Source organism: Pangasianodon hypophthalmus, chromosome 4 (genome assembly GCF_027358585.1).
Source record: "Pangasianodon hypophthalmus isolate fPanHyp1 chromosome 4, fPanHyp1.pri, whole genome shotgun sequence".
Lineage (NCBI taxonomy): Eukaryota > Metazoa > Chordata > Actinopteri > Siluriformes > Pangasiidae > Pangasianodon > Pangasianodon hypophthalmus.
The window spans coordinates 20,753,128-20,778,958 of NC_069713.1; the positions used below are offsets into that span (position 1 = coordinate 20,753,128).

At 37.6% G+C, this 25,831-nt stretch overlaps 3 protein-coding genes across 5 annotated transcripts in view; all 3 read left to right on the top strand.

The window, feature by feature from the left end:
• dock11 (dedicator of cytokinesis 11) overlaps positions 1-3,972 on the top strand; it is a 75,392-nt gene extending 71,420 nt beyond the window's left edge. For all 3 annotated transcript variants that reach the window (XM_026937321.3, XM_034303517.2, XM_026937322.3), the window contains one exon: positions 2,353-3,972. In XM_026937321.3, coding sequence (XP_026793122.3) covers positions 2,353-2,442 — 90 coding nt within the window. In that variant the 3' untranslated portion in view covers positions 2,443-3,972. The remainder of the gene's footprint in view (positions 1-2,352) is intronic.
• A 1,817-nt stretch (positions 3,973-5,789) lies between these two features.
• On the top strand, positions 5,790-11,790 carry LOC113540455 (granulocyte-macrophage colony-stimulating factor receptor subunit alpha). Its single transcript, XM_026936959.3, has 10 exons — positions 5,790-6,130; positions 7,117-7,250; positions 7,434-7,605; positions 7,929-8,028; positions 8,147-8,334; positions 8,576-8,706; positions 10,124-10,271; positions 10,548-10,647; positions 10,867-10,954; positions 11,069-11,790. The coding sequence occupies exons 1-10, from the start codon at positions 6,052-6,054 to the stop codon at positions 11,177-11,179; spliced, it is 1,251 nt and encodes a 416-aa protein (XP_026792760.1). The 5' UTR covers positions 5,790-6,051; the 3' UTR covers positions 11,180-11,790.
• A 6,766-nt stretch (positions 11,791-18,556) lies between these two features.
• Positions 18,557-24,650, top strand: LOC113540456 (uncharacterized). Its single transcript, XM_026936960.3, has 6 exons — positions 18,557-18,837; positions 22,397-22,527; positions 23,030-23,180; positions 23,426-23,525; positions 23,745-23,832; positions 23,947-24,650. Exons 1-6 carry the CDS (start codon positions 18,711-18,713, stop codon positions 24,055-24,057), a joined length of 708 nt encoding a protein of 235 aa, XP_026792761.1. The 5' UTR covers positions 18,557-18,710; the 3' UTR covers positions 24,058-24,650.
• Positions 24,651-25,831: the final 1,181 nt, after the last annotated feature.

Consider the following 25,831-nt stretch of genomic DNA (forward strand, 5'->3'; position numbering starts at 1 on the left):
ATCTGCATTGAAGACAGCTAGGAAAATTAAGGATTACACATGGCATTTTCTGTAAGAGAAGGAAAAGCATTCATTGAAGAAATCATCCCTTATTTCATGGCCATTCAAAATTGCACAACGTCATTTACAGCAATTTAATAATAGGGTAAACTAGTGTTTCCAAATCTAGTCCACAGGGACACCAAAATAGTCCACAGGTTTGCTCACCAGCTTCCAACACTCATGAACCTAGCGCTCAAGAACACCTAGTAGAGTTGTGTTAGAAGCTGAGGCAGAGCCGAACAGTAAACGTTTTAGGACTCTATGAGAAATGGACAAGGAAACACTGGGATAAACATCACAGTTATTGATAATGATCTTTTCTCCTCATGTTTTCTCAGGTCTTGTTATTTATTGTTGATAACATTTCGAACAGATTTGCATGCACCATCATATATGTTTCATAAAGAACAAGTCCTTACAAACACTTAATGAATAAACCCTTATCTGTTGTTCAGGCTTTGTCGGCATGTCTCAGAGTATAAATTTTATGACCTGTACGATGCCTGTGAGTTAAGGAGAGGCTAGTTCAGATTTACAGTATAATGTATGCAGTTTGTTAACATGATGTTGATATGTTTTATCTGGAATTTGAAAGGTAGTAATGATCATTTTCAGTTAGAAAGTGCTAGGAAAAGCTGTAGCCTTTTTAAAAAACAAATGCATCTATTATCTGTTGTGAAACTCATTGGTGACTCAGACACTTGGCAGTTAGTTTTCTCGAGAATTAAGAAATCACCTGACTTTAGGGGAGATATCAAGTATAGACATGTCACCACTAAACAGAAAAGATAGGAAATGGCAATGAGGCCGCACTAATGCCATGTAAGAAAATGCTTTTGGTATGCGATACAAGCCATTTCCACGACTGATCTGCTTTGCACATCTGCATTTTTGCACATTCTTCTTGGTAAAATTGCCCAAGCTCTGTCAGACCCTGGGTGAACAGCAGTTTTCAAATCTTATCACAGATTCTCAGTTGGATTGGGTCGTTGTAACATATTCAGGTTCTTGCTTTTGACTTTACTTCTGTGTAGATTTCGCAGTATGATTAGGGTTGTTGTCCTGTTGGAACGTGAACCTGAGTCTTTTGGCAAACTCATATTGCATTTTTCTTTTCTCGACACTCTTCTATAAAGCCCAGCTATAAGTAGTGTCAAGGCTACAGTCGTCCTGTGAACTGCTTCTCCTATCTGAGCTGTCGATCTCTTCAGCTCCTTCAGAGTTACCCTTGGGCTCTCGGTTGCTTCTCTGGCTGATGATTGATACTTTTCCAGAACGTTGTCCCAGGCTTGTTTTCATAGCACACTTTGTCTTCGTAATGTATGATCTCTAACAAAATCTGGGAGTGTGTGTATTTTAATCAAGATCATGTGAGCCTGTAATTGCACATGTGGTCTCCATTCAGCCCTATTATGTGACTTTTGATGGCAACCGGTTGTACCAGCTCTAATTGGGGCTTTCACAGTAACATAGGTGAATATTTATGCAGTGATAAATGTGCACATTTTTTTATTTGTTTAAGATCTGTGCAAGCTGCTATATTCCACACCCACCCACAGTATTATGGACTATTTTGTGTAGATTCGTGATATATTATCCCAATGAAGTCCCTTTCACTTCACACTACAAAATGACGAAAAGTTCAGTGGAGATGAATTCTCATGTAAGGCAATGTAGCTACTATAAAAAGACACAAAAATTCAGTACAGCTAGTCTGGCTCTAATAAAAACATAGTCAATTGTTACACAAGAGAAAATGGGTTACCGGTCCGTACAGTGGGAAATCAGTTGTTCCTATCCTTCCAGCTTTGTGTGCTACAAAGTGTGAGGGACGGGATCTTGCCAAAACATATTCCAAGGGCATAAACATACCAGTATGTTGTAGCGCTGCAGTCTAAATGTTCCAGCAAAGAAAGCTATCTGATTATCTTCACAATTCTGTGGTTGTTTGTGTTTGTGCATGTTTGTGGTGCATTTATCTGTTGCCCTGAAAAATGCAAAAATGTTTTCTCTTCACATGCTGTTTTCTAACATGTCTCTGCTCTCCCTCTCTGTGCTGCCATGCTCTGTAGATTGAGTGCTAGGTAACCTTTGTTTCAAATACAAACATAATTTGATACTTTGAAGCATGCACACAGATTTGTACATTATACAGCACATCCGAGTACATTTACACATCCTGTAGTGAATGGATTCTTTGTTTTGTGTATACTTTGCACTGTATTAAAGTTATAGTTTCTAAAGCTATAGTATCTATAGCTTGTTAATTCTTTAAATGCTTATTACTTTATCCTGTCTTTCAATCTGTAGATCTTTGAGGAGGATGAGATGCGTTCCCTCTTGCAGAACTCACTCCATGTTTTCCGTGCCATCAGTGGAACGTCCACTGGCTTCAGCTAGAATCTGATGAAGATCCCTTAAATTTAAGACTAATCAAATCTCTGCACACCTAAACTTTCAGCGTCCTGCTCCACGCTCTTCTGGATTAAAACATTGCTTAAATGTCAGCCTCTAAGAAAGTGCCATGTTAGTACAAGTGCTTAAAGCTCTTTCATTTTGCACCAGCTGTCCATCATGTTTTCCCCAAAATAAATAGATATTCAGCAACATCACATGTAGCAGCAGCCAAAATCTGACAGTCCCAGTGTATTTCATATTTCATATATAACTACTGAAAATGGTCAGTAGTTTTTTTTTTTTTTTTTTGTGAGCTATAGTATTATTATTATTACTATTATTATTATTTTTATTAAACACAGTGGATAGATGAATTTAGACAGGCGAAGGGGAAGAAATTTTAAACTATATTGAAGAACGTAATAAAACACCTTCATTTTAATAAGCTACATTTGTGGCCTTGATGTTCCTTTTAACGCATCACTCCTTTTAAAAATATGTATTATTATTATTATGATGCATTAATAAGTCAATAATGCCTGGTGCCTGTTAGCTCAGAATCTCTACCATCTTGACAATCCTTACTGAGGTTTTGAGATTTAACACCTTCAAGTCCTCACTATCTTTCTGATATTTTCCTCTTTGCATTGAAGTCTTAATTATTAGAGCACCACTGTCGCTGTGTTTACTGACAGTGGTGACAAACAACACAGTAAATGTACTATGAACACCTGCTTTATTCAGAGTGTGTTATTCCAAAGCTTGTGTTGGAGCAATGAACAGTTTCTAATTTTCTGAGTTTTAAATATAAGTGCTTACATGTGAGCAAATGGACCTGCACGGATGATTACATGCTAATAATTTGACTACTGTGTCTGAATTCTCAAACTCACAGCCAGGAGAAGCATTAATATGGATAGTTTCAAGATATTCAATTCGACTCAATTTTATTTGTATAACACGTTTAACAATGGACATTGTCACAAAGCAGCTTTACAGAAATCAGGATTTTAATTTAAATTTAAATTAAGATTTCTTTTTCATGTTTAACAAAATGTATGGTCCAAGAAAAAAATCTTGGATGCATTGCCTGTTGGTAATCAGTACAAGTCATGTTAAATTGGCAATCAAATAGGCTGATTGTTTCCACTGATTTTATCATTGTGGGAAATAATTCTTGAGATGAGTCCACAGCAGCGTGACGCCTTTGCCAGTGCTACACTGTGTAGCAGTTTGCATTGAGCAGGATTTACTAGTCTATTCAGGAACAACATCCTCTCATAGACTGGATTATTTATCTAAGTGCTGCTGTTATATAACTCATGGGACTGTATCTGAACGTGACTCCTGTTCAATGAGAACAAAATAACAGCTGCAAACAGTTGTTTTGTTTTGTTTTGTTTTTTTTACTCAATTTTGTTGTGGTTTTTGGTATTTGCAGAAGAATAAAAAAAGTACTTTAAATGAATAATTATTGTCTATGTGTTATTTGCTATCAAAAGAATAAAATGTGTTTTAAGAAACAATGGGAAAGGTTGTACTGTGTTGTTGGCATGTATGAATGAAAGGAAATCTTGAGAGGAAACCTTTAACCTGTACAACAAACGATGAATTCCCCTTGATGTCTTTCTGTTTAACCTTTTTTAAATATGTGATTTTTTTTTTTTTTTTTTTTTTTTTTAAGCTGGTTCATTAGTTGGCTCTTTAAGTTGAAGTCTCAAGTTTCAAGTTTATTTGTTATGTGCACAAATCAGGGTCAGGGACAGTTGGGTATTGAAATGCTTCTTATGAGGCATTCTCTACAGCTGTTCAATACAAAATATGTACATAAGAAGTACAATAATACAATTTTGGGGGGAGGAATACAATATACATACATATATACATACACATACACACACACACACAAACACACACACACTATATATATGTATATATAGTGTGTGTGTATATATACACACACCATATATACAAACTATGCAGAATTTGTTAGTCATAGGTATAAATATGTAGGGAAAGTGCAGATCCTAACTGTAGACACTGGCAAATGTGCAGTCACAGTAGCTTCTGTGTGAGAAAGACTCAGTAGCTGCGTTTACATGGCCACTAATAATCCGATCGTAATTGGACTAGAAGCACAATCAGATCTAAAAAGTCACATGTAAACACGTCAATCGGAATGAATTGGCCAAAACCGATTAAAATTTCTTTCGGATCGTAAGGGGTGGTTTAAATCTTTTCTAATCCGATGGAGAGGACATGTAAACACTTCATCGGATTGAAAATGAAACCAGTTCTGCGCATGTGCAATGACGTACAAATCACATAATGACGTATGACGCACGGCTGTCAGCGGTATTGGGGCTCTGATCGTAGCCTCACCAGGTGCCATGTACCACTTCACCACCACTCCTCGTCTGTGAAGTGGTGCAAGACGACGTTGTCCCACCGGTCCTTGCTTCAGACCCTCATCCACAGACGCCTTGTTCTGGGCTCGGGAAAGGGCGTTTTAATTGCTTAAATACACGCAGTGAATACACGTTTTAATTGCTTAAATACACGCACAAAACATCACGCGCTCGTCGTCTTCTAATTAGCAGCTGAAATAGGCAAATGTTAAGTCTGCTTTTTAAAACGAAAAAACAAGCAATGGTAAGAGAGTAGCTGCTAGTATCTGCATGTTGGAACGGTGGGAAACGTGTATTCGTGCACTGTGCGCATGTCAGAAGATCAAATCCGATTCTGTCATGTAAACGCGCATATCAACCCGATTACTTTATTCTTGTAAACACTGCGATCGGATTAATCAATCTGATTGATTTCATTCCGATTGAAACAAACACTAGTCATGTAAACGTGACTAGTGCTGTGGAACACTGTGGTAAAGAGTATCTGTCACACATGGCTGGAGTGGTAGAGCCTTTCCATTCCCACTTCCCTTTATCAGTACTGTTTCATAAGCCACAAAATGCCCACTGAAAGACATGTAAGCATGTTTATAAAGATTTAAGTGGGAAGTATTCCGTGTGCTGCCCTATTCATGTGATAATGGCGATATGAGACGCCAGGAGAGCTGTAAAGACGCCTGAGATAGGCTAATGTTCTGTAATAAACGTCTAACTTCCCGTAATCCTGTGTGGTTAACGTACGATACGAATGTGTGACATCATCCGTGTCCAAAAAAAGCAAACCATTGCGCACTCTTCGATGTAGATCAGCAACGTGTCACGTAAAACGTGAATTAAGAAACCTTCCTAACGAAGTGGACCTGGTGGGAAGTGCGAGGGGGAGGGGTTTGTTATTGCGCCATGGTCCTCTGGAGTACAGTGTTTAACAGTAGCAGGATGCCACGCCCACTTTTCCTGACAAGCCAAGAGACGCAGATTAGAGCTGCTTTCAGTTACAAGCACAGCACACTGGCTGAATATCGCAGTCTCATCAGGCTGCTTTAATCAGTGATCTCGAATTGTTTTGGAGCAGTTTATAACGGATTTAGCGTCTCTCTGAGTTCACATCCTCTCCTCGGATTTTTTTTAAATATATATACACCACACATGAAGAGCTTTTGAGGAAACTCTCCTCCTATCTGTGGATTTCCCTCAGTGATCCGGTATGAAGCTCCTAGGCTGGGATGGCTCTGTGGTGCTGATGTGCTTGTCCTTCACTCTGGTTGGAGTTGACAGCTTATCAGGTAATTGCTTTAGCTGGTTTAATCTCTATTAGTAGAGAGGTTTGGTTTTCCGCGAAACAGGGAAAGGGAGGAGGGCAGTCCAGCTGTGTGTGGAAATCTGCATATCCTGTAGACTTCCCGAAAATCAGGCACGAGCAAAAGGGACACCCGTTAATTCAGCATCCGGCCTCTCAGACATTCAGCACAGCTCCTGTTTACTCCAAAAAGAGAAATAAAAGTCGCCTAGATTCTATCTCTTGGCTACTTTATCTGAGATTTATTTGCATTCACTAATCTAAGTCAATGAGCAAAATAATTCACCTTTAATAAACTCATCTCATTGGATGATCTGTCTAATTTAATGATCTAACTAGTATATGCAAATACACTCTTAAAAGATTACATGTGTAACCCTAATGATCCTCTGGGAGAACCCTTAAAGAACCAAAGAACCTTTTTTTTCTAAGGGCGTAGGCCTGGATGGAATAAATCTCACCAAAGTCTTAAAGAATCTGAAATATCAACTTCACTCCAGCTTCGGGGAAAATGGAGAGCTTGAAAAAAAATGCTAGGATAAGATTTCGATGTAGAATATGAATAAAAGGTATTTACTGAAATAGGACAGGAGATAGAAATAATAAGAGATAATAAGAGAATTTGATCTACCTCAACTTGAGTTGCATGACTTTCTATTTTGTTTAATTCAGTTTAGTCTGTAGTTCAGCAGGCTTTTCTTGTTCTTGGGAAGTGTTTTTCATTTCAATCTTACAAAACATTGCATATGTAATGTAATCATTAATTACAAGCAGGAACAAGGTGTATTTCTCTGCCAATAAACACAATAGTAAAACCACCTGACCTGATAATACAATCGGTTACAAAGTTCAGGCCATTATATTAAACCCTTGTACTGCACGCATGATGTGCAACTACCAATAAAACCTTTATAAAACCTTTATTAAAAGCTACATATGCTTCATTTAACTTTTTTTTTCTCCGTATTGAAGGCAGTTTGCCTCCTCCAGAAAATCTCAGCCTGTCATGGGACCCACGCAATTTGTCTGTGCATATACACTGGAGAGAACCAGCTGGCTTGGACACAAAATGTAAAGTGAACTATACTTTAGCAATATATTATGAGGTGAGCCATTACTCCACTGTCTTATTGTCACCACAGAGCAAATACGAATGCCCTCCCTTGTTGAGCCATTCCGATAGGAATTTAAAGCTAACTTGTAAGAACACGTTTTACATGAATGTTTTCAGTGCATCTTCCACTTCCGTTGTTTCCTTAATCCCAAACCTATTTTTTTTTCCTCAACAGAAATGTCCTCCCAGACAAAATACTCCAAATATACATCGAACAAGCGATTTGAGCTTTAATCATCCCTTTTCTAAAGAGGATGAAATATGTGTTGGCCTAACAACAAACCCTATGGTCTGTGAAAACAAACCTGCCAGCAAAGAAGTATACAAAGGCCTATCTCCACCCCTAGGTAACCAACAAACAGAATGTACAATGCATAGTGTTTAATGCTCATATATCATGTATTTTTTATATCTTATGTATTAATATCTATTAATAGTGCATTCTGCTACTTGTATACTTGTTGACTTAATAATTTATTTATTTATTTATTATTTCACCTTTCCTAAAGCCTATAATTCTAAATGTTCCAAATGTTTAATTATGAGTCATTAAAGATTTATGAACATCATTAAACCTATTGAGGCCTTACAAATAATTACATAATTCGGTTACAGAATTGTCATTTCTTGTGTGCAAAGACACCGTATTGACTGCCCTCTCGTATTGCAGCCTTAGTGAAGAATTTCAGTTGTGTTTATTATGCTGAAAAAAAGATGAACTGCACATGGACTATAGTCAAAAATACCCCCGACCTTCAGCTCTTTTACAGGTGAGATCTTTATTTTAGTTTTTATTCTAAAGTCTTTATTTGAGCTTTTTTTGTATTTGGTTTCTTGTTTTTTGCCTGAACATTAATGTACTAATGCATGTATTGTCCCATCCCATAGGGAAGTGAATAAAAACAAAGACAGCCTAAAGCATTGTTTGTCATATCTCACCTATGGAACCATGAAGACAGGCTGTCACCTTCATGATGAAAACCTTACGACTTCTGCAAAGGTTTACTTTGTCATCAATGGAACTGGAGACAATCACCTGATTAACAACAGATTTATGATAGAAATACGTGTCGCAGGTTGGTTATGCATTTTTTTTTTTTTAGTTTTGTGAAAATTTCTCTAAACCTAAAAGATTAAGGACTAAAACTATGGTAAAACTCTACTTGACATTTTTTTTTACTTTTTTTTTTTGTATCTTGTATGTGCATGAACCAGTGCTAAGTGAGTTGTGTGTTTTTAAATAATGCTTTTTGTCACCTATTAAAATGATCACATTAAATTTTCCATTGGCTATTCTCTCTCTCTTTTATTTAACAGTGAAACCGCCTAAGCCCAAGGTCAGCATCACGCAGGAAGGCGAACGCCTCCATTTTCAAGCAAGCACTCCCAATTTTGTAGCACCACAATGTTTGAAGTACAAGTATATGTACAGCAAATGCAATGAAAAGGTGAGACACTGGTGTTGTATGTGCTTTGCTGCTTATTAATGTGAAATATAATTAGCCCATGTAAAACCAACAACATATTAACTACTACATACATAAAACACACTGCCTTATTGGTCACACACTTGACATCCTGTATTTTGGTGGCCTTTTACTGGGTTTTCATTGAAATTGTCTTACACTAAATGCTTTTGAGATTTATAAATTTATGTATGTTTAATTCAACAGCATGCAATGGATATACTCTCACCAGTCACTTTTAAAGGAACACCTGTACACATGCTCATTTATGCCATTCAAGTAGCAGCAGCACAATGCATAAAATCATGCAGATACAGGTCAAGCCCTTCAGTTAATGTTCACATTAAACATCATAATGGAGGAAAATGTGATCTCTGTGACTTTAACCGTGGCATGGCTGTTGGTGCCAGATGGGCTGGTTCGAGTATTTCAGAAACTGCTGATCTCCTGTGATTTTCATACACAACAGTCTCTACTGTTTACACAGAATAGTGCGAAAAACAAAAAACATCCCGCGTGCATAGGGTCTGCAGACTATGAGAGAAATCAGAGGAGAATGACCAGACTGGTTTGAACTGACAGGAAGTCTACAGTAACTCACATAAGCACCCTTTAAACCGTGTTGAGCAGAAAAGCATCTCAGAACGCACATCAAACCTTGAAGTGGATGAGCTACATCAGCAGAAGACCATATCAGGTTCCACTCCTGTCAGCCAAGAACAAGAATCTGAGGCTATCATGGAACTGGACAGCAGAAGACCGGAAAAAGACCAGATGATTTTTTTTTCTAATCTTTAGACTGTATTTGGGTGAGTCTGAGTTACTATCTCCTTCCTGGAAGCTTGAACCAATCTGGCCATTTGCCTTTGACTTCTATTTCTTTGACATCTCAACAAGGCAATTCCATCCACAGAATTATTGCTCACTCAGTGTTTTTTATTTTTTGCACCATTCTGTGTAAACTCTAGGGACTGTTATGTGTGAAAATCCCAGCAGTTTCTGAAATACTCAACCCAGTCCCTCTGGTATTAGTATCCATGCCATGATCAAGGTCACAGAGATGACACTTTCTCTTCATTCTGATGTTTATTGTAAACATTATCTGAAGCTCTTGATCTGTATCTGTATGATTGTTTGCATTGCACTGCTGCCACATGATTGACTGATCGGATAACTACATGAATGTGCATGTGTGCAGGTATTCCTAATAAAGTGGGCAGTGAGTGTACTTTAATGCTTATGTAACCTCATACCTTTTTTGTTCTACTGAATAATTCATAGTAGTTACTCAATAACATACTTTAAGATGAATAGCAGAATCATAGCTGTGACTTTTAGATATCAAAATTAGGTAACAAATTCTACAAACCACAAACAGTGTTTGTGTATTGATGTGTAGAGTGAAGTGGTCGAAACAGAAAAAAACTCAACACTTGTGGAATACGACACAGCCTGCAAGTACGCTGTTCGAGGACAGGTCATATACTCAAGCTACTGCGGGGGGGACGTAGACATTGAGAGTGACATGAGCGAACCTGTGTATTATGGTATTGTAACCCTTTCTAGACTCCTACACTTCCAAAAACACCAAATAACTACAATTTGGACTACAGTTAACATTCTAGTTAAGACTCTGCTTCTACATTCTAGTTAAGACTTATTGTTCATCAAAGCCAAAATCCAAATTGCCTACATGTCTATTTTTAGACTTGCTATGGTTTTGGCTGTACGTTAAGATTTCTGTACTGTATCTCTAATCAGATAAAATATTCTGATATATACTTTGACTAAGTAAATGACAAGCAAATCCCTTTCTTCTGTAGGTGAGGATGGTGACCCAAATTTGGCATTTAAAGTGGTTATGATCATCACCCCTTTAATAGTGTGCTGCTGTCTCATAGCAGCTATAGTGCTGTTTAGGAGGTAATTATCATTATTCCTGCTTCATCTGTTTACTTTGTGTGTTAAGTCAGCATTTTTAGTTAAAATGAGTGGCATTAAAAAAAAATAATATCAATATTTTTGTAGCATGGCTGTTACTTACGTGTCCTTTATTGTAAAATATTTAGATTGCATTTTCATTACTGATATGGTTCTTATTGTTTAATCCAACCATTTGTTATTGTATCAATGTTTCCACAGAAACAAGGATATCATTCTCCCAAAGATTCCTGAACCATCCCTGTTTTTCAAGGATATGCTTAACAGTACTTCTGATGGACTTTCAAAGGTAACCACCTCAGAGTGATACAGATAGACAGATAAGCACCTGACAGAGGTGAAACAAGACATGCTAACTTTCCTGTTGAAATACTAATATGCCTATGTCTCTCTTGCACCACAGAGCCTGGGTGGAGGAAAACTCTATGTGCCTGTTAAAGAGGTTGTGGTTAGCGGCGTGAGCCTGGAACCAAAGTCTATTCTTTTACACCCAAACCATGATACCTGCATCTAAACTACATAATGCTGTGCTCTGAAAATGGCCAGTAGTGGACTAACAGTGACAAAGTCTGGCTCTGATATCTAGCAGCTTAATCTTAAATCTATGCGCAACACTGTTGCCTTTTAAGAGCTACTTAGTTCTGTGCATTCCTTCATTCTTCAGGCTAGGTAAAGGACTGTCTTGCATTCACAATTGTATTAGATAGATTGTGATGTACTCAGTGGCCATCTGAGTTCATGTATGAATGAGGAAATCATGGTGACATCTCTTCACAAGCTCAGCAAAGCCAGACCACAGGCCCTGGGATCTGCTGAGTCCCGAAAATATTCAGTAAAGAAAGAGAACGATGATGTGCTTGCAAACAGCATTACTCAGGAGTATAGCTATATTTCCCCACTTGGGTAATAATGCAAATGGAAACGGGTAACCTTGTAAATAAAAGGACACTTAACATAGACATTTAGCCATCTTTTATCATCTGTACCTCTTCTGTACATCAGTGGCAATTTCAATCTAATATTATATGGCTGTATAGTGTTCATAGGAATATTTGTAAATATTGACATACAGAAAGGTTTTCTACATAGTTTGCTCTGTAAATAAAAAGAACATGGTTAACTATGGTGATGAGTTTGTGGTGTTTTTTTATCCATTACTGTTTTTTGACTAGGTATGGTCTGATTAACCCCACAAGCTCCTGGCTATTATTCAGTTACCCATCATAAAGCATATTACTCAGTAACTACCATTATTTATTCATTAACTACTATGAAAATAATAGCAAAAAGCATGTCGATAAAAGAGTGAACACTGTAATTCTGGACTTGCCACCAGGTCTTGGGATGAAGCCATGGGGAAGTAGACAATTTTGAAGTGGAATTTGAATGTATCATTTCCGCATCACCATAAACAATCTGTTTTGCACATAATATCCCATGGCGGTTAAGCAGTTCCATGAGATGGTGCTTAGTTTACAATAGGAACACTCCGTCTTGATTAGAAGGCAGAAATATTCTTGATCTCTTCAAAAAACCTACGGTACCAGGCTATTGGTAGATACAAGTCAGTATTTATTCACAAGCATTCAGCCATTGTGTACATTTATCTGGGTTACTCTATAAGACACTTTCTAAGACTCAGTGGTTAAGAATTTATGACAATTAGTCCCAAATAAACCTAATGGACAGTTTTACCAATGAGTCACAAATGAAGAACTTAACGTCAACTAATTATGGGAAGGTGAACTAGACTGTAGCACTGAACATACCTATTTAAGAGGTTATGCTATATATTATGTTTCTGTCATAGCCAGTCAAATATTATAGCTTATAGCTTTTCAATCAAAAATAGTTAAAAGGAACAACAGCTGATACAGATGAATCACAAATGTTACTGGTTTCAGTCTCATTCCTTCAGCCATGGCTGCTACTACAAACAGTGTTACTACCAAAGAGTATCAGGTTTTATGAAGTTTAAACTGTACAGAGTGCTAGTTAACTACACAGATGCAGTAGATACGGTATTAATAACAGATTCTGAATTTCATGTCATAATGTTCTGCAATATGACCTTATTTCTTGAATAGTAAAATATGGACTTGTTTAACGTTGAAAGGAAGGATAAATCTCAGTGTCCACTGTCTTGAGTCTGGAAGCTAAACCTAATTCTTCATCCAACAGGAAGTCCCATTTGCACTCAACGTTACAACTTCCTGCTTTATTCAGCTTCTACTCTGGCCTGGATCATAGGGAAAATATCTCCAAACTTATAATGAGCTGATAATGTGTGGCTTGTGCATTGCATGGGATAGATCCATTCTGTGGTCAAAGAAATGGATGTTTTCCATCCTGAATGAAGCTATTATGAGTGTAATCAGTCTCCAGAGTGGCTATTTCCTTAGTTTCCTTAATGGCTATGTTCTCATGATTTACTGAACCCCTCCTTTTTGTTGTGCATTTTGTAGATGCCAAAAATCTAAATCAACCATGAGTTTATTGTTCTGTTTTGTGTTATGTCTTCTGTGGTTTAAAAAAAAAAAAAAAATCAACATGAATGGTAAGTATGATTAGGGGTGAGGATGGTGGGACAGAAACCTAACCCTGAAGTGACTATGCTATGCCCTACTCACAGCTATCCGTGTCCAGACATTCAAGAGAGCATAAGTGAACCATCTCGGGAGAGAAACAAGAAGGGACTTTGTTTCCCTCTGCATGCCCAGCAGCCAGCACAGTGGCACAGCGAGTGGTGTTGCAGCCTCACAGCGATCCATCATACCCATCAACTCAGCAGGTGTGCACAGGGGATCATCAATTGTTGGTTTGAAATGAAATGATTTTAAATGACTACATGGTGTTTAAGTCTGAAATAGAGACTAAAATAAAATATCAGACATTGTAATACAACCTAGTAGTTATCCACAATGGGATGAAAAGGAATTTTACAAGAGGATGATCTTTGTCTGTTTGGTTTGTTTGTTTGTTTGTTTGATTGATTAGAGGGAGGCTGTTTCAACTGCCCGACTTTCAAATAAAGCTCTGAAACTGCAGTGTACAATGAGTTATTCAAGGCCTGTACTCCAGTATAGATGCTTTCAAGAAGTTTCAAATTCAGCCTCAAATCAAACTTTTGTTGAACAGTGTTTTAGTTTATGGACTGCTATTGCACAGACATGTATGGTGTCAATTTTGCAGCCACATCCCTTTAGAGAACCACAAGAGCACAGTTTTATCACAAAGAAGAAGTTTTAATGAAGCTCATATGAAACAGGAGGCTTAGTATTCGTTAAGAATGAAATATGATTTCAGCTCTATTTTACCAAACATTTTTAAATAAAGCTGAATGTGAGCTATCTCATATAAGTGTAAGTGTGATAGTAGAAAGGAGTATATCTGACCCCTGAACTTCAATACAGTCAATATGGTGTGTAAGATTGTCAGAGATTATTGGGAACTTGCTGCTGGTAAAATACTGAGCTTGCATAAGTCTTTTACCCATACCTTGCAATAAAAAAATAAACTATGTATTTTAACTTGCTCCCAAATAATAATTCAAGAAGGTTACAAGCCAAGTGTGTAGTCGTAGGTTTTACAGTTCCACTTCCTCTTATCATTACATGAAAATTAACCAATCGACTGTGTAACGAGCAAAGTTAGTGGTAATTCTGAGAATGTAAAGGGCAAAAGTAGGCCACTTTGCCCATATGTGAGATTGAGTCATGACAGGGTTCTCTAAACAGAGAAGGCAGATACAGTACTGTTCAAAAGTCTTAGGCACATGCAAAGAAATGCTTTAGAGCAAAGATGCCTTCAAAAATAATGAAATTAAATGTTTCTACATTTCAAAAAAATACTATAAAGAGCAGTAAACAGTAATGAAGCAAAGTCAATATTTGGTGTGACGATCCTTCGCTTTAAAAAAAATAGTAGTCTCAGGTACAATGTGTGCAGTTTTATAAGGAAATGAGCTGTAAGTGTTACTGAGTGTCTTGCAGAACCAGCCACAGTTCTTCTGGAGACTTTGACCTTGCTTCTTATTTTTGCAGCAAAACCCAGCAGCCTTCATTATGTTTTTTGTCTGAAAAGTGGTCTTTTATGTAATATGCTGCTTTCTTTACTGACATACAAACATTTTCTGTAATATTTAATTTTGTGCTGGAAAACTATTGTTTGGAAATCTGATATGTTTTTGTATTGAATCAATAATTTATACATCATAAAATAAAAATCTATAACAAAGTCTGTACTAAAAAAATAGGGTGCCTAAGACTTTTGCACAGTACTGTATATCACTGTTGGGAAAATGTTACTATATATAGAATGAAGAAAGACTTAAAACCAGTATGATTTAAAACCAGTATGATTTATGACTTAGACAAGACAATGGAACATGAGTCTAATAAGTAAGCTTTCCCAGGGCAATTTCTAGTCTTTTTAACATAACTTTAACATAGCCCCCAAATGTTTAACATAAACTTAAAACGGTGTCATATGAAACAGGGCCATTGTTGAACATTTGGGGGCCCAGCAACAACTTACTCAGCTGATCGGTGCATTTTATTTAATATGCAGGAATGAGCAGAGTTAATACATTACCTTGGATGAGGTAAAAACAGAAAACAGTTAAACAATAAATAAATATATTATAATATATTATTATATATTATATAATATAAATATATTATTTAACAATTAAACAATAAAAGAAAACCAACTGAACAAGTCCTATACTCACAAAAGGAATTAAATCTGTAAAGGAGGTAATTAATTAATTAAGTAGTTAATTTATTTATTAAGGTAAAGAAAAATAAACATTAGAAATAATATGCTTACTGTGGCACTAAAATATCTGCTATGTGTTAACCTTAGCTAACATAATTTTTTACATTTTTACATGACTGGGGGAAATTAGCTGGTTATCCACTAACAAACCTTGTAATGTTGGTTTCTTCGATGGTTGTGATAATCTGAGTTGCTATAGTTCTGAAAAGAACTGTAGGTGATTGACAATTCTACCACCTGGGTGGCGCCCTGGCAGCTCATACCACTTATAGCGAAGGAAACGGCCCTGGTCTCCAAATACACAGAAATCATTTGTATTGCAAGAAATGAAACAGTGACCTTTTTGTATGGAATACACAGGGGTATCACGCACATACACACATTCACACTTATAGGCCATTTAGAAGAAACTAATTAAATAATGGAATTATTATAGATTAAATGCATTTCAGATACAATATACAGTCAGGTCCGGAAGTATTTGAACAATGACAGAGTTTTTGTGATTTTGTCTTTATACACCACCACAATGGATTTGGAATAAAACAATCAAGATGTGATCGAAGTGTAGACTTGCTTTATTTTAAGAGGTTCCACAAAAATATGGCATTTACCATTTAGGAATTACAGCCATTTTCAACAAAGTACCTCCATTTTCAGGGGCTCAAAGGTATTTGGAAAATTGACTGACAAGAAGTTAATTGACCAGGTGCAATCCATGCCCTCGTTACTTCAAGACAAATGAAGCAGATAAAAGGTCCGGAGTTGATATCAGGTATTGAGTTGGCATTTGGCAGCTGTTTGACTGGAGCTACCAATATGAAGTCCAAGGAGTCCAAGGTGCAAGTGAAGGAGGCCATCATTAGGCTAAAAAAACAACATAAATCTATAAGAGAGATAGCAAAAACATTAGGTGTGGCCAAATCAACAGTTGGGTACATTCTTACTAGAACCAGAAGATATGACCACATCACCCCTATCTTATTCACACCGCTCCAAATCAAATTTCGTATTGATTATAAAATACTACCACAGTACCTGAGCGAACTTTTGGTCTTTTATGATCCGACATGCCTACTTAGATCAAAAGGTGCAGGCTATTGTTGGTACCTCGAATAGTGAGGGCTACAGCTGGGGATAGAGCTTTCTCTTACAAAGCCCCACAGTTATGGAACAGCCTCCCACTTAGTGTTCTGGGCTCAGACACAGTCTCAGTGTTTAAGTCTAGGCTGAAAACATATTTGTTTAGTCAAGCCTTTGTGAATAGTTTTTTTTTTAGGTAAAGGAGCAGGTCTGGAGGGTTCACAGGCATAGAGTGCTGTGGTGAACTGGGATGTTTGGATGTTGTCGCCCCCCAACTCTCACGTGTTCACTCAGGGTTGCCTTATGTCCCAGGGTGCCCTCATGTCTGTGTTAGCTTCTGGCTCTCCCTTTTAGTTATGCTATCATAGCTAGTCTTGCCGGAGTCCCTGCTTGCACTCTGCAGTCAAAGTACATTGTCCTTAACTATTAGAGGACAAAGTCATAAGTTCGAGTCTCAGGTCCGGCAGGGATTGTACCCTCAATACCACGACTGAGGTGAGACCCTTGAGCAAGGCACCGAACCCCCAACTGCTCCCCGGGCGCCGCAGCAAAACAGGCTGCCCGCTGCTCTGGGTGTGTGTTCACGGTGTGTGTGTGTTCACTACTGTGTGTATGCACTTGGATGGGTTAAATGCTGAGCACAAATTCCAAGTATGGGTCACTACACATGGCTACACATCACTTCACAAAAGCATACCTAACAATGTCTGCCTCTCTTTCCCTCTCTCTGTCGAGCTACACATGCTACTCCTGACATGCTACACATGATACTGCCTACTTCTGGTTGGAGTTCTCATCGGTTGAGATTGCTTGCTGCTGGGGGAGGCCCCATATGGACAGCCTGAAGAACTGTTTGGATTGCTGGGGCTGTGGAGATGGCTTGGGGATCTCATATGGGGAGCTGTACTGTGATGGCTTGGGACTGTGATTGCTGTGGTGGCTTTGGGGCTGCAGTTGCCATGCAACTTCGTACTCAGGACTCCATCAGTGGACAGTGGATAGATTTTAACCAACCGGACATCTTACAAAAACTGTGATGAATTTACTGGTTGCACATGTGTACTATTTGCTCATGTAGTACACAATAATAGAAGGGATTTATTTGTAATTGCACTATCCGTTGCACCCAGATGAGGATCGGTTCCCTTTTGAGTCTGGTTCCTCTCAAGGTTTCTTCCTCATACTTGCTCATTTGGCCGATGTAGGATACAAATGAGTTGAAGGTTACAGGTCTTGCCCAAAAATGACAGCTTGGCAGTAATGGGATTTGAACACACAAGCTTCTAAGCTGTGACTCAAAAAATCTTCACCACCGAGCCACCACAACTAGCTTGCATTGATTCAACTACATCTAGCACTGAATTAACACCACTAAAAGATTGCAATGAATCAATGAATAGCTGTGGTAGCTCAGTGTTATGGCTTTGAACTGCAGATAAAGCGGTCATGTGTTCAAATCCCGACGCCACCAACCATCCTTGAGCAAGACCCTTCAGCTCAGCTGTATCCTGCATCAACATGCTGGGTTATGTGTTATTTTATACTATGTATGATATTACAGTACTTTACTCTAAATATGATTTACAGGAGTTTACTGTAAATTTTACAATACTTTATTGGCAACCCAGTAAAGTGTTTTAAAATTTACAGTAAACAACTGTAAATATGTTTTATAGTTGTTTACTGTAAATTTTACAATACTTTATTGGCAACCCAGTAAAGTGTTTTAAAATTTACAGTAAACAACTGTAAATATGTTTTACAGTTGTTTACTGTAAATTTTACAATACCTTATTGGCAACCCAGTAAAGTACTGTAAAATTTACAGTAAACAACTGTAAATATGTTTTACAGGAGTTTACTGTCAATTTTACAAATTACTGCAGTACAGTACAATTCTACAGTACATTTTTTACAGTGTAGACAGACTTGTTTTAAAAAAAACACACACACACCAGACTTCCTTCTTACGAAACTAAACACCACATTGAAATGCTAGTCCAGTGAATAAGCTCCTTCACTCCTCCCATGCAGATGATTCACTTTGAGTAAGTCCTGCTAACGTGTCAGGCATTTTTTCCACTGTGGACTCGTCTGGTGATGATAGACAAGTTCGTTACTGAAAATAACCTTGGGAAAGTTTCGGATTTTTAGTTTGTTTGTTTTTTTACAAGAATTACAACATGTTTAAACACAAGTATGTTAGAGTATTGAGTAGAAACGCGATAATGTTTTGCGGATACTGGCATGTGGACTTCATACGCCTCCTGTGTTTCTCCGTCATGCTGGCTGGAGTTGCCTCAGAATCAGGTAAACACTTCATTCACCATTTGAATTACCTACTGTTTTGACACAAATACTGTTTAGACATAACATTCAGTACAGTACTGAAGCAGTATAGCACAGTATTATAGACAATAGGATGTAGCCTTTAGTGTTCCTGAAAGCGCGTGACGATTTGCCTATTAGTCATTTTTGTTCTTTGGAAGCGCCAACGCATGGGACACACATCTAAATACTGGAAGTAGTAGAGCATTTATAGTAATCATAGAGTCAGCAGGGTGAATTACACATATTTATGATGCATATATGCATAAGATATACTACTGTAACAAAATAAGCATAGAGTTATTTCAAATCATGTAGAGATTACATTAGAGATTGGAGAGCTTTATTTATGATTTGTCTAGCCATGTATGAGTATACAGTAGAACAAAATAGCATTCTCCAAGGACTTGGTGCAAAGTTACAGTAAGTGATAACAGTGAAACGCCAACATGTAGTGACAAATTAGAAGTACAAACCAATAAATAGATAGCTAGAATCTGTACAATGAGAACAGTACAATAAATACAACACAACACAAATGTTGTATTAGTGTTAACATAGAGTACATACACAGAGCAGCCATAAAGCCATACCATTAAAATCACTGACAGGTGAAGTGAATCACATTGTTTATCTCGTTACAATGGCGCCTGTCAAGGGGTGGGATATATTATACTATTAGGCAGCAAGTGAACAGTCCATTCTCGAAGTTGATGTGTTGGAAGCAGGAAAAATGGGAAAGTGTGAGTGTGAGTGACTTTGACAAGGGCCAAATTGTGATGGCTAGACGACTGGGTCAGAGCGTCTCCAAAACAGCAGGTCTTGTGGGGTGTTCCCGGTATGCAGTAGTTAGTATCTACCAAAAATGGTCCAAGAAAGGACAACTGGTGAAACGGTGACAGGGTCATGGGCACCTAAGGCTCAGTGATGCGCGTGGGGAGCGAAGGCTAGCCCGTTTGGTCCGATCCCACAGAAGAGCTACTGTAGCACAAATTGCTGTAAAGGCTAATGCTGGCTATGATAGAAAGGTGTCAGAACACACAGTGTGTCACAGCGTGCCCATGCTGACCTCTGTCCACCGCCGAAAGCGCCTACAATGAGCAATTGGGCGTCAGAACTGAACCGTGGAGCAATGGAAGAAGGAGGCCTGGTCTTGTGAAACATGTTTTCCTTTACATCGTGTGGACGTCAGATGCCTGTGTGTCACTTACCTGGGGAAGAGATGGCATGTGATTAGTAAAGCCTTATCACAACAACCCGCATCATAAAAGTCCCTGAGCATTAGAAGTAAAGTGTCTAATGTGCTGGTACTGGTATGACAGGTAATGCTGGTGAAGGTTGACATTCCTGAGTATGCAGTGTCTGTGAATATGGTGTAGTAAAAAAGAACAAAATATGCAGACAGTGTGCCTAGTGATTAAAGTGGCTAGTGTGTGTGATGATGGGGGTTTGTGCCCATTAATTCAGTGAGGTGGTTAGGGGCACTTTAATATTAAGGGTTCTGACAGCTTGTGGAAAGATGTTTGTTTCTGGAATCTGGGGGAGCTGGCCTGGATACTTCGGTATCTTCTGCCAGATGGGATCACCACTATACTGGTGGCTGTACTGAGGTAGCATTTGTGATAGATGACCTGTAATGGAGTAAGAGAGCCTTGTGATGTTCTCTGCAGTCTTGCCTACCCGCTGCAGGGTCTTGCAGTCTGATGCACTGTATTTCCTGTACCAGACATTGATGCAGCTGGTGAGGACACACTAAATGACCTCTGTAAAATGTGGTGAGGATGTGGGGGCATATGTGTAGGAAATGGAGGTGCTGTTGGGCTGTTTTGCATAAGGATATGGTGTTGTAAGACCAGGTTAGGTCATCAGACATACGCATGTGACGACCTTACAGTTCATCACAGTTTTTCTAAAGTCCACAATCATCTCCTTTTTCCTGTCAACATTAAGAGCTGGGTAATATGATGATAATATTAATATTGTGATCAATTATGTCACAGTACACTTTTTGGAGATATCATGATATCTTTTTATAAATTATAAACACTGGAAGCAGATTTGATAAAGTTTTCTACTGTCTGAATCTTTAAAATTGTTTTTAATTTTTTTCTTTTCAGTGTAAACTTATTTCGTGTGCACTTTAAAAAATATTATCAGACAAATTTTCAAAGGCTTATTTTAAAATGAAACACTATTGTTTTGCTGGCAGTTTGTTAGGAAACCTGTAAAAGATAAGAAAACTTGATGATGCAGTTTGATCTATGCTTTACAGTACAGTTAGTTACATCATCAGTGTGAACGGATAGGGGCTGAGTAGGCAGTCCTGGGGTGTGCCGGTGCTCAGTATGGTGGTGCTGGAGGTGTTGTATCTGATCTGAACAGCCTGTGGTCCTTTAGTCAGGAGTCCTGATTTTATGTGCATTAAGTGTTTTAATGAAGAATCTTAGGAGGGCACAGTGGCTTAGTGGTTAACCCTGTTTCCTCACACCTACAGACTTTGGGGATCAATTCCCACCTCCGCCCTGTGTGCGCAGAGCTTGCATGTTCTCCCTGTGCTTTGGGGGTTTCCTCCCCCAGTCCAAAGACATGTGTTGTAGGCTGACTGGCATCTCTAAATTGTCCGTAGTGTGCGTGCCGGATTGTGCCTTGTGATGGACTGGCAGCCTGTCAAGGGTGTCCCTGTCTTGTGCCCTAAACCTCCCTGGGATATGCTCCCCGTGACCCTGTGTAGGATAAGCAGTACAGAAAATGGTTGGATGAAGACTCTTAATAAGAAGGGGAATAAGGTAGACTGGGAAATAAAGAACATTACTTGGTTCTTCTACTTAGCATTCAGAGATTTTTTTTACTTAATGTACTGTGTTCATATAATTTTCCTGCTGTTGTGTCTGTTTTACTGCTACTGCAAAAAATGAATGATAAAATGTTGCTTACCTGTTAGTGATGCTTTTTAGTATGATTTGTTACTAAATCTGTACATCTGGAATTTTAGAAAACATAACCCTGTTATTGTTGTTATTGCTCAGTTTAACATCTTAATATGTAGTCAACTTTATTATTATATGTTATTTATTAGGATCTATTAATAATGCATTCTACTACTTTTACACTTTAAAATGAATTCCTAAAGCCTATAATGCCAAAAGTTTAATTGGAAATCATTCAAAATTTCAGCAACATTATTAAAATTATTGAGACATTACAAATAATTTTCAGTTATATTTAATTTCTCTGTGCAAAGACACTGTATTGACTCCCTTTTCATATTGCAGCCTTAGTGAAAAACTTCATTTGTGCTTATTGTGGTAATAAAAAGGATGAACTGCACATGGACCATAATAAGAAATATTTCTGACCTATTGATGCTGTTGTCAGTCTTGCCAGTTTTTTTAAGTACAGTATATTGTGTAAGTGATGTGTGTTTATATGTAGAAAATAACACTAAAGGGTTGGCAGTAAAATAACAAACTAATAAAAAAACAAAACCAATGACCAAATTATCACATTAAATTTTACATTTTCTGTTTCTTTTATTTAACAGTAAAACCACCTAAGCCCAATGTCAACATCACACAGGAAGGTCGACTCCTCCGTTTTCAAGCAAGCACTCCAAATTATCTAGCACCACAATGTTGGAAATACAGATATATATACAGCAAATGCAATGAAGAGGTGAGAAACTGGTGCTGGTGTGCTGGCATCATTAACTATTTTTTGTTACCATTGAAATAATGTTATATAGTAGTTAAATAATAGTATATAGTAACTTTGCTGCTTATTAATGTGAAATAAAATTAGCCATTAAAAAACCTACGAACATGTCACATATTAACTACTACCTATATAAAATACACTGGTTTCCTGGACACACACTTGACATCCTGACTTTTCACTGTTTTTCATTGAAATTGTCCTACAGTAAATGCTTACGAAATGTAAAAGTTTATGAATGTTTAATTTAACAGTGTGCAATAGATATTTTTTTAACACTCGTAGAAACACATACCTTTCCAGATCGTACTACTGAATAATTTATAGTAGTTACTGAATAATATGCTTTTAAGATGAATAGCAGAATACTAAGCTGGAAATTGAAGACATTAAAATAAAAGCATTTCAGAAAACTAAACCTTTTCAGCTATTTGCATGACATTGTTTGTGTATTGATGTGTAGAGTGAAATGGTTGAAACAGGAGATAACCCAACATTACATGTGGAATACGACACAGCCTGCAAGTACGCTGTTCGAGGACAGGTCATATACTCAAGCTACTGCGGGGGGGACGTAGACATTGAGAGTGACATGAGCGAACCTGTGTATTATGGTATTGGAACCCTTTCTAGACTCCTACACTTCACAAAATACCAAATAACTACAATTTGGACTACAGTTAACATTCTAGTTAAGACTCTGCTTCTACATTGTTCATCAAAGCCAACATGTCTATTTTTAGACTTGCTATGGTTTTGGCTATAGGTTAAGATTTCTGTACTGTATCTCTAATCATATAAAATATTCTGATATATACTTTGACTAAGTAAATGACAAGCAAATCCCTTTCTTCTGTAGGTGAGGATGGTGACCCAAATTTGGCATTTAAAGTGGTTATGATCATCACCCCTTTAATAGTGTGCTGCTGTCTCATAGCAGCTATAGTGCTGTTTAGGAGGTAATTATCATTATTCATGCTTCATCTGTTTACTTTGTGTGTTAAGTCAGCATTTTTAGTTAAAATGAGTGGCATTAAAAAAAAATAATATCAATATTTTTGTAGCATGGCTGTTACTTACGTGTCCTTTATTGTAAAATATTTAGATTGCATTTTCATTACTGATATGGTTCTTATTGTTTAATCCAACCATTTGTTATTGTATCAATGTTTCCACAGAAACAAGGATATCATTCTCCCAAAGATTCCTGAACCATCCCTGTTTTTCAAGGATATGCTTAACAGTACTTCTGATGGACTTTCAAAGGTAACCACCTCAGAGTGATACAGATAGACAGATAAGCACCTGACAGAGGTGAAACAAGACATGCTAACTTTCCTGTTGAAATACTAATATGCCTATGTCTCTCTTGCACCACAGAGCCTGGGTGGAGGAAAACTCTATGTGCCTGTTAAAGAGGTTGTGGTTAGCGGCGTGAGCCTGGAACCAAAGTCTATTCTTTTACACCCAAACCATGATACCTGCATCTAAACTACATAATGCTGTGCTCTGAAAATGGCCAGTAGTGGACTAACAGTGACAAAGTCTGGCTCTGATATCTAGCAGCTTAATCTTAAATCTATGCGCAACACTGTTGCCTTTTAAGAGCTACTTAGTTCTGTGCATTCCTTCATTCTTCAGGCTAGGTAAAGGACTGTCTTGCATTCACAATTGTATTAGATAGATTGTGATTTACTCAGTGGCCGTCTGAGTTCATGTATGAATGAGGAAATCATGGTGACATCTCTTCACAAGCTCAGCAAAGCCAGACCACAGGCCCTGGGATCTGCTGAGTCCCGAAAATATTCAGTAAAGAAAGAGAACGATGATGTGCTTGCATTACTCAGGAGTATAGCTATATTTCCCCACTTGGGTAATAATGCAAATGGAAACGGGTAACCTTGTAAATAAAAGGACACTTAACATAGACATTTAGCCATCTTTTATCATCTGTCCCACTTCTGTACATAAGTGGCAATTTCAATCTAATATTATATGGCTGTATAGTGTATATAGGAATATCTGCAAAGAAATGTTTTCTTCATATTTTGCTCTGTAAATAAAACTGAGTATGGTTACCTATGGTGGAGTTTGTGGTGTTTTTATTTGTTATTGTTTTTGACAAGCACAATCTGTTTAAATCCACAAAGTCCTGGCTATTATTCAGTTACTCATCATAAAGCATATTATTCAGTAACTACCATTATTCATTCAGGAACTACTGTGAAACTAATACCAAAAACATGTAGTTACAAGACTCGCCAATGGGGCTAAGGTTGAAACCATGGGGGAAAGGATTTGGGGTTGGGACTGCTTATATGAAAAATGTACAACATAATGTGCGCAGTAAATGTTTTATTACAAACAGTTAAATCATCAACTAATTATTGGAAAGTCTTGGTCAGACTAATACTGGAAATACTGTACCTATTTAAGAGGTTGTGCTATATATTACTTTTATGTCATAGCCAGTCATCTACTTAAATTTCTAACTTTCCCAACTAAATAACTAAAAGCTCAGCAACAGCCGACACAATGCTACTGGTTTTGCAGTGCAACGCTGCTAAACATGCAAAACAAGTTACAAGTTACTCTGGTACAAAGAGTATCAGATTGCATCTATGAACATGAAACTGTAGAGAGAGTAAGTTGCATGGCTAGAGCTTTTTCAGACTGGACATGTGTACTGGTTCCGATATTCATAACTGTTTCTGCGTGTCATGTCATAAAGCCTTGACGTATAGGGTAGTTTCTTGCTAGAAGTGGTATAAGCCGTTGCTTAGGGCCCCGGACCACCAGGGGCCTCATGATTTTTAAACTATACATGCAAAAAAGTGCATTTGTCAAAAACGTTTATGTATTTGGCAATTGCAGCAAGGCATTGCCTTGTGCAAAAAGAATAGAAACTGCAATTTAGGTAACTAATGTAACTAACATCAGTTCACATAGAAGCTGTACTAATGAAGTGCTCATATCCATCAGGGATGGGGAAAAAAGCAGAAGAGTAGAAACAAACCCAAAACACCTGTAAGAAACTAATGCTAATTAATTGGATTTATTCAGTTTTTCTGCTTTCTTGCTTCTGCTTGATGATGTAATTAAAATGAAAAAAAAATTATTGGCTACCTAGGTAGCTGACTAGTATCAAGAGTAAGTAGTTCCTAATTAAGTTGCTAGCTTGTTTTTACTAGCTATGACAATAGTACTTTGATGAATTTAAAGATAATCGCTGCTCAAGTGGTTGAATCATAAATGACCTCCAGTT

Bases quoted from the DNA above. Each gene is read 5' to 3' on its own strand.
- LOC113540455 (XM_026936959.3), top strand. From the start codon at position 6,052: ATGAAGCTCCTAGGCTGGGATGGCTCTGTGGTGCTGATGTGCTTGTCC. The intron at 7,606-7,928 runs GTAACCAACAAA...CTCGTATTGCAG, and splicing joins AGGCCTATCTCCACCCCTAG to CCTTAGTGAAGAATTTCAGT. The intron at 10,955-11,068 runs GTAACCACCTCA...CTTGCACCACAG, and splicing joins CTTCTGATGGACTTTCAAAG to AGCCTGGGTGGAGGAAAACT.
- LOC113540456 (XM_026936960.3), top strand. From the start codon at position 18,711: ATGTTTAAACACAAGTATGTTAGAGTATTGAGTAGAAACGCGATAATG. The intron at 23,526-23,744 runs GTAATTATCATT...ATGTTTCCACAG, and splicing joins GCTATAGTGCTGTTTAGGAG to AAACAAGGATATCATTCTCC. The intron at 23,833-23,946 runs GTAACCACCTCA...CTTGCACCACAG, and splicing joins CTTCTGATGGACTTTCAAAG to AGCCTGGGTGGAGGAAAACT.